The sequence below is a fragment of the Dioscorea cayenensis genome, chromosome 20 (genome assembly GCF_009730915.1).
Source record: "Dioscorea cayenensis subsp. rotundata cultivar TDr96_F1 chromosome 20, TDr96_F1_v2_PseudoChromosome.rev07_lg8_w22 25.fasta, whole genome shotgun sequence".
Lineage (NCBI taxonomy): Eukaryota > Viridiplantae > Streptophyta > Magnoliopsida > Dioscoreales > Dioscoreaceae > Dioscorea > Dioscorea cayenensis.
The window spans coordinates 3,564,231-3,579,992 of record NC_052490.1 but is presented as its reverse complement, the minus strand read 5'-3'; the positions used below and the strand labels follow the sequence as shown (position 1 = coordinate 3,579,992).

Genomic DNA, 15,762 nt, shown 5'->3' with positions numbered 1-15,762 from the left:
GATATCTAGCAAAAAGTCCTGGATTTCTTCCAGTCTCGTCATATCTACCATAATATTCACCACCTCTATTAGATCTTACACACATGATCTTCTTTCCAGTCTTTAACTCAACAGCAGCCTTAAAAGATTTGAAAGCATCTAAGGAACTAGATTTTTCCTAAAGAAGATATATCCAACCAAACCTTGAAAAGGCATCTATAAAGGTGATAAAATATTTGAATCCACCCATAGCACTAAGTGTAATTGGTCCACATATGCTTGTATAAACCAATTCTACTAAGTTAGTACACCTATTTGCACTTTTGTTTCTAACTTTGGTAGTAAATTTTCCTTTGATGCAATCAACACAAGTTTCAAAGTCTGAGAAATCCAAATCATGCAAAATTTTCTGTTTAACCAATCTCTCAATTTGAGTTCTAGAAATTTGACCCAAACGCCTGTGCCATAATATGGAAGAATTTTTATTAACCCTTCTACGCTTATTTCCAGCAATAGAATTAACAAGCATATTATTCAAATTTAGCATTTATAGTCCATCACACAAAACTGCTAATCCAAAAATAATAGAATTAAAGTGCATAACAAACTTTCCATTGCCAATTATAAAAGTATAGCCATAGCTATCCAAAGCTAAAAGTGAAATTAAATTCCTTCTCATGGAAGGCACATAAACAACATCTTTCAACAACAAAGTATGTTTAGAAGGCAAATCTAAAGATACAACTCTTATCTCTTCTATCACTACTCTAGCTCCATCTCCCACAATTACGATTGATTCAGCTTTACTTGGTTTCCTCAGGCTTGTGAACCCCTTCTTTCTCTTTTTTCTTCTCATGCTTCTTCTTCTTAAGAGCAAAACAATCATTCACCTTATGACCCTACTTATGACAATATCTATATTTTCCTTTGAAAAAATTGTTCTTTAGTTCCAAAGGTTGAACCGCCTTTTTAGTTCTTTTCCTTTTATCAACTTGAAACCTATCACAACGACCTTTCTTCCACTTATCTTTTTGCTCTGAACTAGAGGTTACAAATTCAGCAATGTGAGGCTTTGACCTTTTAATGGACTCCTCTTCTTGAGTTACCACAGCCATATAAAAAGTTTTAAGCTTTTCCCCAACATATTTCAGAAAGGTTCTAGCATTATTAGTCTCTGGTATGCTTTGTCTAATTGACTTTTCCATAATATACTTCATAACCATCAAACACACCCTATTTGAATGCTCCCACTTTTCATGAGAAGCCCAATCAACTGCAATAGATTGGCTAGTAAGAGCCATAGGCTCTTCCTCTCTCAAAGCCAAATCCATGTTGGTTATCACCAAATATATATCCAAAGATTCTTTCCAGTCTTCAAAATTAGTTCTGTTCAACATTTTAACAGAAGCTAACTGCATTGGCAAAGAAGCTGGCACCAACAAACAACAAAGAATTATTATGCATGTAAACCAACTACAATAACATGCAACCACAAATAAATGATTCGTATGCACAGCTGGCAAAAGTCCTTTAACCAAATTTTTTATTTATCACGATCCCGCCTGAGGGTCCCGAATCACAATAAATAAGAAATATAGGACAACAAAGCACATGTAATCACAAATCAATAACCAAAGTCTTGATACCGATAGGGTACACAAAAACTTATTTGGCATAAGTCCACAACAAAACTGGATTGCGACATTATCAAAATCACACTAATGATAATATACCGATAGGGTATAATCATCACTAATGCTACAATATATGCCAAATCATACTAATTTTGGAAAGAACATTAACCAACTTCACACGAAATTTTGTATAATTGCACTCACAATAGGCAAGATGACAACTACACAAAATAACATCAAAATCACAATACACATGCGGCCATATACCCAACCTTACATGAGACTGTATGTATTGTTCTATCAACATACGTGCTATGATGTTTCGTGGAAAAGCAAAAGAGCATTAAAGAAAATAAATTGAGTATGTAAGTAAAATTATTATCTAAACAAGACCATGGTGTCACAGCCGGCAGCAGAAGAACTTTAGTGGCAAAAGTAGGATAGTATGCATGTATATAGACATACACACGTGTCTGGAACAAATCTCAACGCTGAGAACAGTCAGGTAAGCGACACACTTCAATCCCCTTTATTATTATTATTCAATAAAAAAAACACAAACAACAATCATGCACTAATAAAAAAAATGTTTATGTTTAATACCATCTATCTCATAACAATAAATGATGTATTCACAAAACCTTAATTTTCTGTCAATTTGATAATATCAAATTTAAAACAATTATAATTAGGGGTTTTTTATTTAATTAAATATTAACTTTTAAATAATGAAACATTTGAACATATTGAGGTTCTATTTTTATTAATAGGCAATCAAAATAATAATATAATAAGATGCGGATATATGTATAATGTAATGAATAAAAAAACTAAATTATCAATATGGAAATAATTATTTATAGCTTAATTAAGATGCTCTGAAAAATAAAAATTACATCTAATATATATATATATATATATATATATATATAATTATATCATAATAAACCAAATAAATGGTGTTGTATGAAAAATAAAATTAACAACCAACTACAAACGTTGTTGACCATTAGAGACCATTATATCATCTGGCTATACGCTTAATTAACTAATGTAAATATTTTTTTAATAAATATAAATATTTATTACAACCAATAAAATTTGACTGTTTTGAAATATTTTTCACACATTCTTTAATTTGATAATTCTCACATTAGTCCTACAATTAATTGATGCTTATGCCATTCATTGAAGCAAATATAAATGCCATCCTGTCGTTGCTAATAGTAAGAGCCATATATTAGTTTGGGATATGTTATCCTACAAATAGTGTTAATACAATTTAATAATAAACTCTTACCCTTCCTTGATTAATGTTTTGAGCTATTTTTATAAAAGAAAATTTTTAAAACTATATATATATATGTGTGTGTGCGCGCGCGCATATCTTGATTAATGTTTTGAGTTGCCTATATATATATATCTCGAATATCCTACCCCTGTGAACCAAACCAAAACCAAAATCAAAACAAAAATAAACTTCAAATTTTGAATCAAATTAAAAAATAATGAAGAAAAATAATACCTTTCTTTATAGTAATTTTTTTCCCCTTAATCTTATACCTATGAAATAAATCTTTTACTGTTAATTAAAATACCAAATCAGTTATATTTGGATGAACCACCAAAATAAGAAAATCTGTATATTATTATGCTCTTGAATTAGAAGCACGTAATTTAGATTTAATCATCAAAGTGCCTATTATACATAAAATTAACAAAACCCAACTTGCAAAATATATTTACATAAAAGGCCATCCACCATTTGCAAGGCTGCTCGAAGCTCTTACACCCCTTACACCCCTCCCCTTGATCGCCGACGCCGTTGCCTGCTTCGATCCCTCCCTCCCCTGCCCATCTCCGGTGCACCAGATGCCATGCGGGGTTCCATGTGGCCAACTGTCAATGATCTGCGTCTCTTTGTAGTGCAGAACAACGACGGGATGGTACCCCTCTCACCATCTCCTTCAATTTGACTGTCGTTGCCAGAATCTCCTCGATTCCCTCGGCCTTGATGGTTCTGTGTCTCTCTCCTCTTCAAATTTTCTTCCAGTTTAAGAGATCAAATTATAATTTTTTGCATCCACTAAGACTTAGATCCAACGGTCAAAAATCTCTAATACACATCCAAACCGATAGCTCCAAACATGCGTGGCTATTCATGGTGGAGATCCAGCCATCCGTTTCACATCAAACGACTCAAATTAGATCCATCATTAGCACTGATTCGTTTCCTAAGACCGGTGAAAATAACCATAGAACGTAGAGAAGCTATCAGGGCAGAGCCTATCGGGAATTGCCAAGCTCCAATCGTAGTCGGTGTGCTTCGTGGGGCCGGAGAGGGTGGTGTAGGCGGCGTGGATGCGCAAGAACTCGTCAGCTGAGGAGCCCTTCATGATGTCGGAATGGTAGAGAAAAAATCTGGAATTCTCAGTATGTATACAGTGGCAAAGGTCTTCTCCTCTTCGTAGGCCATTAATTCAAAAATAAAGGAGGAAAGATATGTAATTCAATGTATGCATAGTAAAAAAAGTACTAATGTAGATGGAAAAATGGGTCATCATGTTTTTATTTTTTTATATTTGAAAGATATTTGGAAAGATTTAAGAAATTTTCTCCTGTGGACAATCAAACCTTTAATTGAATATTTACCATGTGTCAGTTTTTAAAGTAGGGATGAAATTAACACTATGTTTAGATGTATAGATAATTTTATAAAGTGGTACCCAAATTATACCACTACAGTCTACTTTGCCCCTCCCTACAAAAGTAAAAATATAGAACTCTTATCACTTATTAAAGTATTAGAAGAAAAATATGGCCAAATTCTATAATGATCATATTTTTTATATTTAAACAAATGAAATTTCTAGAAGTGAGTCATTCATGCTCAGTGAAATTTTTTTAATAATTTTTAATTATATCATTCATTATGTAAATTATTCATAAATAAAATAATCATATTATTAAATGATAATATATATATATATATAAATTCTAATATACATAACATGTGGAAATAAATAATCCTCGCATATTAAAAAAAAATACTTAAAAATAAATAAATAAATAAATAATCCATATTTTTTTCCAATTTATCCAGTACTAATAAATAAATTAGATCATAACACAACTCCAATCCTAATATTCAGTTCACCCATGCGCTACCTAACAATCCACCGTAAATCTACTCCGAGATCAGATGTTTCCCTATCTCAAAGCAAAACCCTTCTCTCGAGATCATCAACACCGTTAAGATCAGCACCATAATCGCTTGGATCTCGCTTCTTTGAGATCAGCAGCATGAAAGACGCCACTTCTCCTTCCTTCCATTATCGCTCATTTGGGACTGCTGCTACCCAGCAGCAAACTCGAACAGCCAATCCATCATCGCCGGTATGCATCGATCCTTCATCTCCTTCATTGCTGCCCATTGCCCTTTGATTTTCCTCTTCCTCTTCATCATCATCATTCAATCATGTCATCAAATTTGCGACGAAATTCCTCTAGGAATTTCTAGAGATCTGAGCACCAAATTTATATAGCTTGTGAATTCTCAGTGTTTTCCTGCTTTTTGAGGTTGGAGTTTTTCCAATCTCCCTTGGATCTCGCTTCTTTTCAATTTCTATTGTGACGGGAATCTTGATTTCTTGTTTTAATGTTTTGGTATTTGTTGGTTAAGCAGTGAGATTTGAAGTTTGTCGTAAGAGAATGGACTGAAGTCAGGATGACTCCAGCTCAAGATCCATTTTATATTGTCAAGGAGGAGATTCAAGAATCTGTAAGTTGTGTTATTTTTTCCTAATGATTTCTTCTTTAAAAAAGTTATTTTTTTTTTCCTATAAATTTTTAGTTTCAAGAAGTTAAAGCTTGATTCTTTTGATTGAAAGATGTTCTTGCTTCTGAAATTAATGTAATCATCAAGATGTCACTTGATTAATCTGTTTCCTATATTATTTTTTTCCCCCTGATATGCTTTAGTTTCATCAAGATAAAGCTGGATTCTTTTGATTAGAGGCAACCAAATCTATATAATTTCTGTGTTCTAGTTGCTGCAGTACAAGTTGTGATAGGGACATCACTTGATTAATTTGAAGAAGAGTTGCATTGCAATTCATCTAACTACACTAACTGCATTACCGGGGATGTGCTTTGTATTGCTTGTGGAGAAGTTTTTTTTTCATTATGTATTTTTTTATAAAAATGCATTATATGATAGATTTATGTGTTTATTTTGCCTGCTTTAATTTTTTGATTTTTTAATTTCTATTTGTAACTATCCTTGTATAGAGCTCCAGAAATAATTAATGGCAGAATGAAATGTGGTGAGATGCATAAATGTGGCCAAGGAATGTTGTTTTAAGAACTGTGTCATGATAGTCTGAATTTATCTGTTGTGAAACGTGGGAATAATTCTTGCAGGCACGGCAATGAAGTACTTAACCTGTTTTCCTTTTCCAAAGATTTTTTTTATTAATAACCTCTACTGTAAAAAGTCTTTGTTGTGTGGTTTGAGGATCGTTTGCGTGCCTTTATATTTGGCAGTCTTGATATTTTGGACTAGGATCTGATTCATGCGACTGAGGGATTTATTTGAACACCTTATTTTTTTTAGTAAATTTGTTCTCTGACTTTTTTGACAGATTGATAAGTTACAAGCTACTTTTCATCAATGGGGAGAAACTCCTTCAAATACTGGGGAATGGGTTCATTTAAGCAAAGAGCTGGTTACCAGCTGTGAAAGCATTGAGTGGCAGGTTATTGAAAGCTGCTAAAGTTAATTGCATGTGTTTCCATCTCTTGTGTATCTATAAATTTGTTATGTATATAAATTTTATATACACAAGTTTCTTTTTTAGTAGTAGATAAGTTTCGTTTTTGGTAGTAGATACTAAATAGAAAGTATTGAGTGTGTTGTCTAATCTAATGGATTGGTTTAGGCGATGGATTTATCAATATGTAGACTGATCCTTCATTTTTTGGTAGAAAGGTAGATGAGCTGGATAAGACAGTTGCTGTAGCGGCAAGAGATCCAGCGTGGTATGGCCTTGATGTGCAGGAGCTAGATAAAAGGAAGAGGTGGACCAAAACTGCTCATACACAGGTATAATTTTCTGTTGTAATTGAAATATTATATCTTGAATTGGATTACTCTTTCGTTTGCATGATTGTAAGTTTGAGCTTGCATATGGCGATAGACTATTGTGATTCCTTATCTGGAATTTTCTTTTATTTGTGTGATTGTATATAGATCAAATGCGTAAATAAATGTGAGGAATTTTGTTACTCTCAGACTTCTCCATTTATGGTTTCTGAACTTGATGTTTGCCTTGAATACTTGGCTATTCTGAAAGGACCACTTATCTTATAGGTTGATACAATAAGGAAAACTCTAGAAGCTGGGAGGGAGAAGAGCAGTGTAATTGGTTCTAGTTACAATGGCGGACGCCGGGAGTTGATGCGCCTTCCAAATGATAGTGCTTCTCAGACAGGCACATCACACCCTTATCATGACAATGAGGAGTTTATCACTTCTGAATCAGATCGGCAGATGCTCCTTATAAAGTAATATAGTTCTTTCCATTGTCTTGATTCCTGACTTTTGATATACATGGTTTAAAGGCTTGAGTATTATCCACATCCCCTTGCCATTTTTGGGTTTCACTAGAATCTAGTGCACATGCATCACACTAATTTCAAGAATTCTTGCAGAAACTTTTCTTGCTAACTTCATGACCAAAATGGAATGTTCTTACTTATTTTTAAGTGACCTTAGGTTTTCAAATTTTGTTGAAATTTAACTGAAGCACTATTGAATGGAGTTGTTGTCAAGCAGAAAGTTTGTTTATTTTGCCACAAGACTTCGAGGGGCTGCATTTGTAGCGGACTTGCTGCTTATCAAGTCTAGCAAAGTGTATCTTGAGATCTGAGAATTCGATTGCATATTGTGACATCCAAATTTCTTTGGTCATGATAAATATGATGTTTTGAATGGAACATATGTTACTACAATAGTCACAAAGGCTCACGATCTACTGTAGGAAATGTACTTGTCTCCACGTTTCCTATTCTGTACCTTCCAACCCTCCCAGCAGCAGTAGCTCCTTGTCTTATACCTCCCTTTGGAAGTGTTGTCTCAGGGAAAAAGAAAGTGAAAGTTAAAGCAGAGCATGGAATCATTTGTTTTGGAGGTCTATTGAAGCAGGGGAATCATGATGGTATTTTATGAGTGAAAATCTAATTATTAATTTACATTAAGAATGACTTTTGTTGCTTGACATGCTCTTCAAATAACCATATCATTGTTGAAGACGTAAGATGATTTTTCTAAATATTCACATTTACTTGATGAACTTTGAGAATGACTTTGTTGACTAACTATATATTTTAAATTGCTGCAGACAACAAGATGAGGAATTGGATGAACTTAGTGCAAGTGTTCAACGAATAGGAGGCGTAGGACTCACAATACATGAAGAGCTCATTGGACAAGTAATATTTCATTGCATATGTTGATTTTTGATATTGATTGTTACCACAAGTATTGACTTGATTTCTAACTTCTGTATACCAAATTCATTTTATATTTCTCCGTACAATGCTGGCAATGTGCCATTCAAGACTATTGAGATTCATATGTGATGTTGCATTTGCTTCTTTATTATGAGATTGTTATACTATGGAGGCAACCTGCATTCACTATGCTGTAGATGAAGATTTTGTGCTTTTTGAGTTAAAAGCACTGAAAATTATGTAACTGCCCACATAATTCTGTTTCTGTAGAAGTTTAAAAAGAGAAAGAAGGATAGTTCTAGAAAGATGGTTGGAAGTTCATGCTTAGTGGTGATGTAAAAACTGCCTATTTATCTGTATTTCAAGGCCTCTGTCTTCTCTACAAGCTTGGGGCTGTAGTCAAAACATTACAGTTGGTTTCTTTCTCTGTGAGTGGTATGGATGCTCAAGACATTCTATCTTGCCACTTTATTTATTAAATGGGTGCTTGTCATTCTATGAAACACATGCTAGATCTTATAGTTGCTGTAATCTTGTGTTTTAATAGGAGAAGATTTTGGACGAATTGAGCTTGGAGATGGAAACTGCCTCAAATCGGCTTGACTTCGTTCAGGTCTGTATCTTTACTGTAATATTTTTTTTAGATCTGCAAGCTTGCTCTTTCTTGCCTTTGAAATCTCCATGTTCTTCTGTTTCCTTTGGTTTTACTTTCATTTGTTCAATGGGACTCATGACTATTTGTAATGACCTTATTCGAAAACAATACAATGATCGGAGAATAACTTTTTTTTTTTTCTTTTCCAGAAAAGAGTTGCTATGGTTATGAAGAAGGCGGGCGCAAAGGGACAATTCATGATGATAGCATTCTTGTTGGTCCTTTTTATCATCCTTTTTGTTTTGGTTTTCTTCACATGAGACTGTCAAATATTTTGCTTATTTTTAGTGAGAGTGTATGCAATTGTGTAGTTTTGACTGCTCTTAGTGTTTGTTTGCTTAAGTTTCATTGTTGTAATATTTGTGGACCAGGATCTCTAAAGGAAATTATGTCTATGAAATTAAATTCTAAATTATATCTACAATTTAGCTCAATTTTGATTTCTAATGTTTAAACTTTCTTGATTGGAGTTTATTTTGTAGGTATGTTCACTCCATGAACTTTATTTCCCAGTAGCTATGTAAGGAATATTGATCAATTAATAAAAAAAATACAAATCTTTTAAAATGCTCTCCCTAATTCAAATTATTTCTCTCTGGGCATATTATTTTTTTCAAATTAGTTGTTACTTTTAAAAATCCTATAAATATTAAGTATGATTTTTTTTTTCAATTTTATTTATTTTAGTTAGTGAAGTGTATTTAAAGAGAGTGTGTCAATGGGAGTAGGAGCAGGAGTAAATAGTCTTTTATTGAGTAAAATTGTCCTATTATACTATATTTTTTAGGAATTTTAATAGCATCTTTAATTTGAACGGGAGGGAGTAAAGGGAGTAATTTTATCTTCAATGGATTCCAAAAGAGGACATTTATTTTTAAGACTAATAGCGGCATTTATTATGTTAGTTATGAATTTAATAACTTTGCAAGTAAATTCTAATTTTTAGATGCAAAGCTAATCTATCTAATTGTCAAAAATGTCTTATTTAGCTGGCTTGGTTATTAATAATAATAATAATGTAATTTTAAATCAAAAATAAAAAATTAATTCTCTCATAACATATAGTAATGTAATTAAAAAAAAAAGTAAAATTGAATAATTTTATGAGCAATGGAAATGAGCTAAAGTTCAGATTTGTGACAACGGCATTTTTAATAGTGGAATGAGCAAAGCTTAACTAACTTTTGACTTGTAAAACATTGAACAAACAAGAGTTTGGTGGCCCCCAAAAGCTCAATATAATTGTAATGTCTATTGACAATTTTTCAAACAAAAAGACCATTACATCTATAGTATTTTTTAGGGGTGAACAAAACTAGGTACATGATCCAAGGGTATCCGGTTTTTTGGATTTATAAAAACTCGATCTGTATCCGATCAGCTTTAAATCGGGTACCAAAAATCGGATATCTGATTTAAACCTGATCGGATATCGAGTATCCGGATCCGAATTTAAGTTTTATCTATTCCATTGATTTGTTTTATATAACAACATTACATAAAAAACAAATATGAAAAACTTATAACTTAGCATTAAACTCTTATATTATTCTCCACACAACAAAATCATAACAAAAATAATAAAAAGTTTTATCAATCTTAGGCATTACAAAAATTAAATATCTTAAGAAGCATCAACCATTTCATCAATAATGATCATTAGTTGTTAGAGAAAGAAGAGATTTGAATAGAGGCTAGAGAGAGAAGAGGCAGGGTAATGGCCCTTGGGGACTGGGAGGCAGGGATTTCGAATTTAAAGAGTTATTTGATTAGGCATTCTGAAATATTTTTTTTATTTTTAGCTCTTGCAAAATTTAAATTTATTAATGCATATATATATACTCTTAAAGGTTTTGACGAGGGATTTGAATTTTTTTTTCATTTTTACTTTTTAGACCATATAAAATTTAAAATTATTATATATATATATATATAGAATATAATAAAAATTAAAAACCGGATCAAATTTAGATACATGATTTTTAATTTTTCCCGACCCGGATTAGACCTGGTTTTCATCTAAAATATTTGGATCGGGTAACCGACTTTTTTTTTCAAGATCGAGTACCCAAAAAAATTGGGTCAAAAAATCAGACAGCGGATCGGATCATCGGATTCGGATTTTTTTACTCACTCCTAATATTTTCAAATAAGAGGACTCCCAAATCCCAATTGTAAAATTCTTTTGTATTTGTTTAATTTTCTTGTTTGTAAATACATGTTTCATTCTAAAAAGAAAAAAGTTCATATTGTTCTTCACTTATCCACACTTTTTAATCCTCCATCCTATTGTAGATAAAAATACTCCCCATCTTCAGAAACTTGAAATTCAAATAATTTTCAAAATTCTCAAAAGTTTTCATTTTTTTCTTCCACCAAATATACAAAATTTTCGATACCTCATAAATTTTTAAATCTACAAAATTATTCAAATTTACAAAATTTCCTTACATTAATCCCAATGCTCAAAACTAACCAATTTTCCATATTTTTATCCAGTGTATTCAAGAATGGATTTTTTAAATCAGTGCAAGGCAAATCAAATTCCCAATGCAGAAATCAGTAATTTCCAATTCCTATGAGTGAACCCAAAAATTTTGATTAAGTTTCTCCTACTGATCTGCAAAATGCAACAACATGTTCGTTTTCTAACTCTCAATTTCCTCTTATTGCACACAGCAAAGGGATTGAGAAGATTGTTCTAAATGATCAACATGGTAAAGAAGAAGTGGAAAAACGTCAGTGGTGGAGCATAAAAGATGATCAAATGCTTTTGTGTGCATAGCTTACTAATACACCCCTTGCGTTTGTGTACCACAAGTGCACGGGTTGTCGAAGTAATAAAGTATCCCAGTTGTGGGATCGAAAATACACACCCTGGCGTCGTGTCGGTGAAGAGACACCAGGTGATATATATCGAATCACAAAAATTATTATTATTATTATTATTTTTATCTTTGTGGGTTCTTCCTTTCCTAATAGAGGCAAGCCTCTATTATTAATTACCCCAGACTGAAATCTTAGGAACCTCCGATTAAGAGCTCAAGTACAAGTAAAGGTAAGAAAATTTGCAAATTATAAATTTTTATTTACTACATATATATATATATATATATATATATATATATATATATATATATATATATATATATATATATTCATTACATTCTTTTTTTCAATATATAACTTTCTTTATATATATATTATATATAGTTGCCATTGCCTTTGCTCATGCTCACGCGTTGCATGCCCTTCATGCCGCTTTGAAATGCATATTTCCTCATTGCCTTGAAATTTATATATTTATTTTAGAAATTGTCGCTGCCTTGAAATAAGCTTTCTTGCTATTGCTTTTGGATTGGATTGATGCATCCATTTTACATAGCTCGAATGTGAGACATCTTAAATGGCGTTAATATTTGGTAAGCTCCAAAGTTGCAAAGCATGTGCAACACATCAATGTAGTCCAGGAATGTGAAGGAATCAACCGATTCATGCATCCTCACGCATAACTACTTTAATACATCATTTATATATATATATATATACATATATATGCATGCACGCACTGGCATGCTTTTTTTAATTCACAGCTTCAAACATTCAAACAATATTTGCATTAATAGCCATCTAAAGCCATACATGCCATGCATGGTTAGCTAGTGGTGGGTCCCTCTTATACATGATGATATTGGGTTACATTTCTTTTCTTCAAATAAGAGATCCACGTAAGTATGCATGCACAAAATGACATGCTCTTGTTTTTTTTTTTTCTTTTAGTTTATTTCATGGGCTTTTCATGGTTTTAAATATATATATATATGAATGGGCAATGGTGGGACCACCCTTTAAAAAAAAATTCTTCTCTTTAATGAATAATAGCCCGTGAGCATATATGCATGCTTCTCATTTTCTTTGCAGGTATCTCTTTCATGGTGGGCCCATGCCTTTTTTTTTTTTAATTCTATGAGTTATACGGGTGAGGATGCATGCATTTGATCACTTTGGTATGCCATTATATATATTTAATTAAGAGAAAACATGGACATAAGTCATAGCTTGGCTTTCATTGAATCAAAGAAGGGCCCGCTTGATAAAGTTTATGAGTCTTACATCCTCTTTGCAAAGCTTCATGCGCCTGGGTAGAGCCCACTTTCCTTAAATAATGTCTGATATTGATCTATATTCTTTTTTATGAGTATAATAAGAAATCATGATATTGTTGGGCCTTGTTTCAAATTGGAGGTCATACTTTCAATGCTTTGTTGATCGTATATATAGCTAGTGCCATGCAAAGGTGGCGACACATAGATGACCATGGCAACGATGTTCACATGAATTATGGTCGTCGTGTCATGCATGGAGCTTCACTTAAACTAGTCTTCAGTCAATGTTCCAACTTTCCTTCAATCAACACACTAACATAAATCCCTTCTATGAAATGTCTGGTTGCAAGAAACAAGCATTGAAGAGACTTTATTCAAATATATATTTCAACATACATATATACGCATCCTCCACTAATATTTATATAGTTCCATTGCAAACAATAAGCAGTCAGTGCATGCATAGTGCTTCTCATTTTTCTCATTTATTTGTGTACATGTGTCTCTTTCATGGTGGGCCTTGCTTTAATTTGAATCCATGGATATCTTGATTGTGAGAGAGACGGCCACTAAAGTGTTTGTATGGTTGGGTATGTACATACTTGCATGCACGCATGTAATTACAATTATTTATTTTTTTATTTTTACCAAATCAGAGGTATGCTTCTTCATGATATATATAGTAAGGCCACAAAATATGCATTGAAGAAGAGCATCTTAATGGCAAAGACCAAGGCAACATTCATGGTATCACTTGGGCTGGGAGACATCCATGAATGTTATGAAATACATTCTCTCATTATTTACTTCCTCCCACAGTGTCCGGATACACTCGTCACTTTGCTCAAACCTGTGCAGGGATTTGCAGTGGAGGAATCTCAGGTCTTTGGCAACCTTATGAAATGCTTCCTCCTTTACTGCAACGACCACTATCACCATCGTCGTTGCTATGAACTCCGTCACTTTCGAGTTGTAAACCCTCACGTGAGGGCTTCCTTTTAGTCCACCAGGTTCGGCAAGCCAAGAGTCTTTAATTTGGTATGAGTGTTGACATAAGACGCCGCTAAGGCAGCAATCTCCACTGACGGCCGAAGCAATATATAGTCTGATGGAGCTCGAGCAGCCTCAAAGTGTGGGTTGAGCAAGCAAAGCCCGGTTTGAGTCCATCTCCGGTTTATCCTTCATCGCAGCCTTAATTAGTCCACTTATAGAGAACTCCGATGACCACGGGTTGCATTAGCTATCTCCTCCGCCTGATCGTCTTCAGGCAATGGATCCGTGGGTTGTCTTCCTTTCGTCAGACGCCTTCGCAGTTTGGAGGGTCGGAGGATATGGAAGGGGAGCACCTCCGTCTTCTATTGTCTTCTTTAAAATTTTTTTTTAGCTCGTCTTTTTCTTCCGTCTTCTCTCTTCTTTTCTTCTTTCTCTTTGATAGAGAAATGTCATTTACTGCTATCTCCGGTGGCTTCGATATTCTCTCAAAGGCAGCAGAGAGCTTCCTTCCTCCATCTCACAGAGACGCGACGGCGGCAGCATGTGGCGATGGTGACATCAGATACGGCAACGGCAGCGACAACAATAATAACAAGCAGTGATGGTTTCAAGCAACAACAGCAACGGCGGCAATAGCAGTGAAGGCAACATGTAGCAACAGAAATGACGGCAATAGCAGTGAAGGCAGCAGCAACAACTTTTCTTCTTATGTGTGTATATATATAGATGTTTGAAAGGGGAGAAAATGAAGTGGACCTTCTCCTTCTTCTCTCTCGCTTGTTCTTCCTTCTTCTTCTTTCTTCACCGTCCTCTTCAGATCTTCCTCCCCTCTCCTTCCTCTTCTTCCCCCTTTTAAAACATTTCTGGCAACTGCAACCGCTGGCATCATGGGGCAACCGCACAACCACGCCACCACGTTCTCATGAACCGCCCCACGTCTCCCTCTCTCTTAAACACACACACACACACATATATATATATATATATATATTACATTATATATATTTTTTTGTTATATTATATACGTATATATGATATTTATTTTATTTATTTCTATTTTATTATTTTATTTTATTATTTTAGTTATTATATTTATTACCATTATTATATATATTATCTTTTCATCTGATTTTATTTCTGTATATTTATTAGATATGTATTTTATTTTATTATTAATATTTTATTATTATTTTTAAGATATATATATATATATATATATATATATATATATATATATATATATTGTATTATTATTTGTTTTACTTGATTTGCTTAATTGATTTGTTGTTATCTATATATCTATATCTATATATATTATTTTATTTAATATATATATATATATATAATTTATTTTATTTTATTATATTTATTATCATTATGACTATTATTTGATTTGATTTGATTGATTTTTTTTTAATTTATTATCGGGTTTTATTTTATTTTTAATTATATATTTATATATATATTACTTATTTTTGTTTTTAATTTATCTTATTATATATATATTTATTATTTATTTATTTTTTTCTTTTTACGATTTGATTTATTTTTATTTTTATTTTTATTGCTTTTTTAAATCTTTTATCATATATATATTTTTTACTAATTATTATACTTTTTAATTTATTATATTTGTTATATGTATATATATATATATATATATATATATATATATATATATATATATTTCGCCTCATGATTTATATTCGTGGTTGATCTTGGTATTGTGGTTGCATCAAGATCGCTATTATAGGTTGATCTGAAGATTTGAGTATTTTTTAGATCACCTCGAGATCTGTGCTCTTGGCTGATCTTGAGATTTGTGAATTTTGAATATTTTGGATATTTTATATCGTCTCGAGATCGGTGCTCTCGGCTGATC

At 32.7% G+C, this 15,762-nt stretch overlaps 1 protein-coding gene across 4 annotated transcripts; it reads left to right on the top strand.

Moving 5' to 3' along the window:
- Nucleotides 1–4,903: 4,903 nt before the first annotated feature.
- LOC120251926 (syntaxin-61-like) lies at nucleotides 4,904–9,196 on the top strand. 4 transcript variants are annotated; one of them, XR_005533524.1, is made up of 8 exons: nucleotides 4,904–5,009; nucleotides 5,299–5,394; nucleotides 6,257–6,370; nucleotides 6,604–6,717; nucleotides 6,985–7,178; nucleotides 8,015–8,105; nucleotides 8,397–8,561; nucleotides 8,674–8,739. XR_005533524.1 is itself a non-coding variant. In XM_039260574.1 (8 exons), exons 2-8 carry the CDS (start codon nucleotides 5,341–5,343, stop codon nucleotides 9,039–9,041), a joined length of 744 nt encoding a protein of 247 aa, XP_039116508.1. In that variant the 5' UTR covers nucleotides 4,904–5,009; nucleotides 5,299–5,340; the 3' UTR covers nucleotides 9,042–9,196. The 4 variants fall into 4 exon arrangements, 3 of the variants coding, with proteins under 3 accessions (XP_039116508.1, XP_039116509.1, XP_039116510.1); XM_039260574.1 differs by lacking the exon at nucleotides 8,397–8,561 and adding an exon at nucleotides 8,931–9,196; XM_039260575.1 differs by lacking the exon at nucleotides 8,397–8,561 and adding an exon at nucleotides 8,931–9,196 and having other exon boundaries at nucleotides 4,909–5,009; nucleotides 5,296–5,394.
- Nucleotides 9,197–15,762: the final 6,566 nt, after the last annotated feature.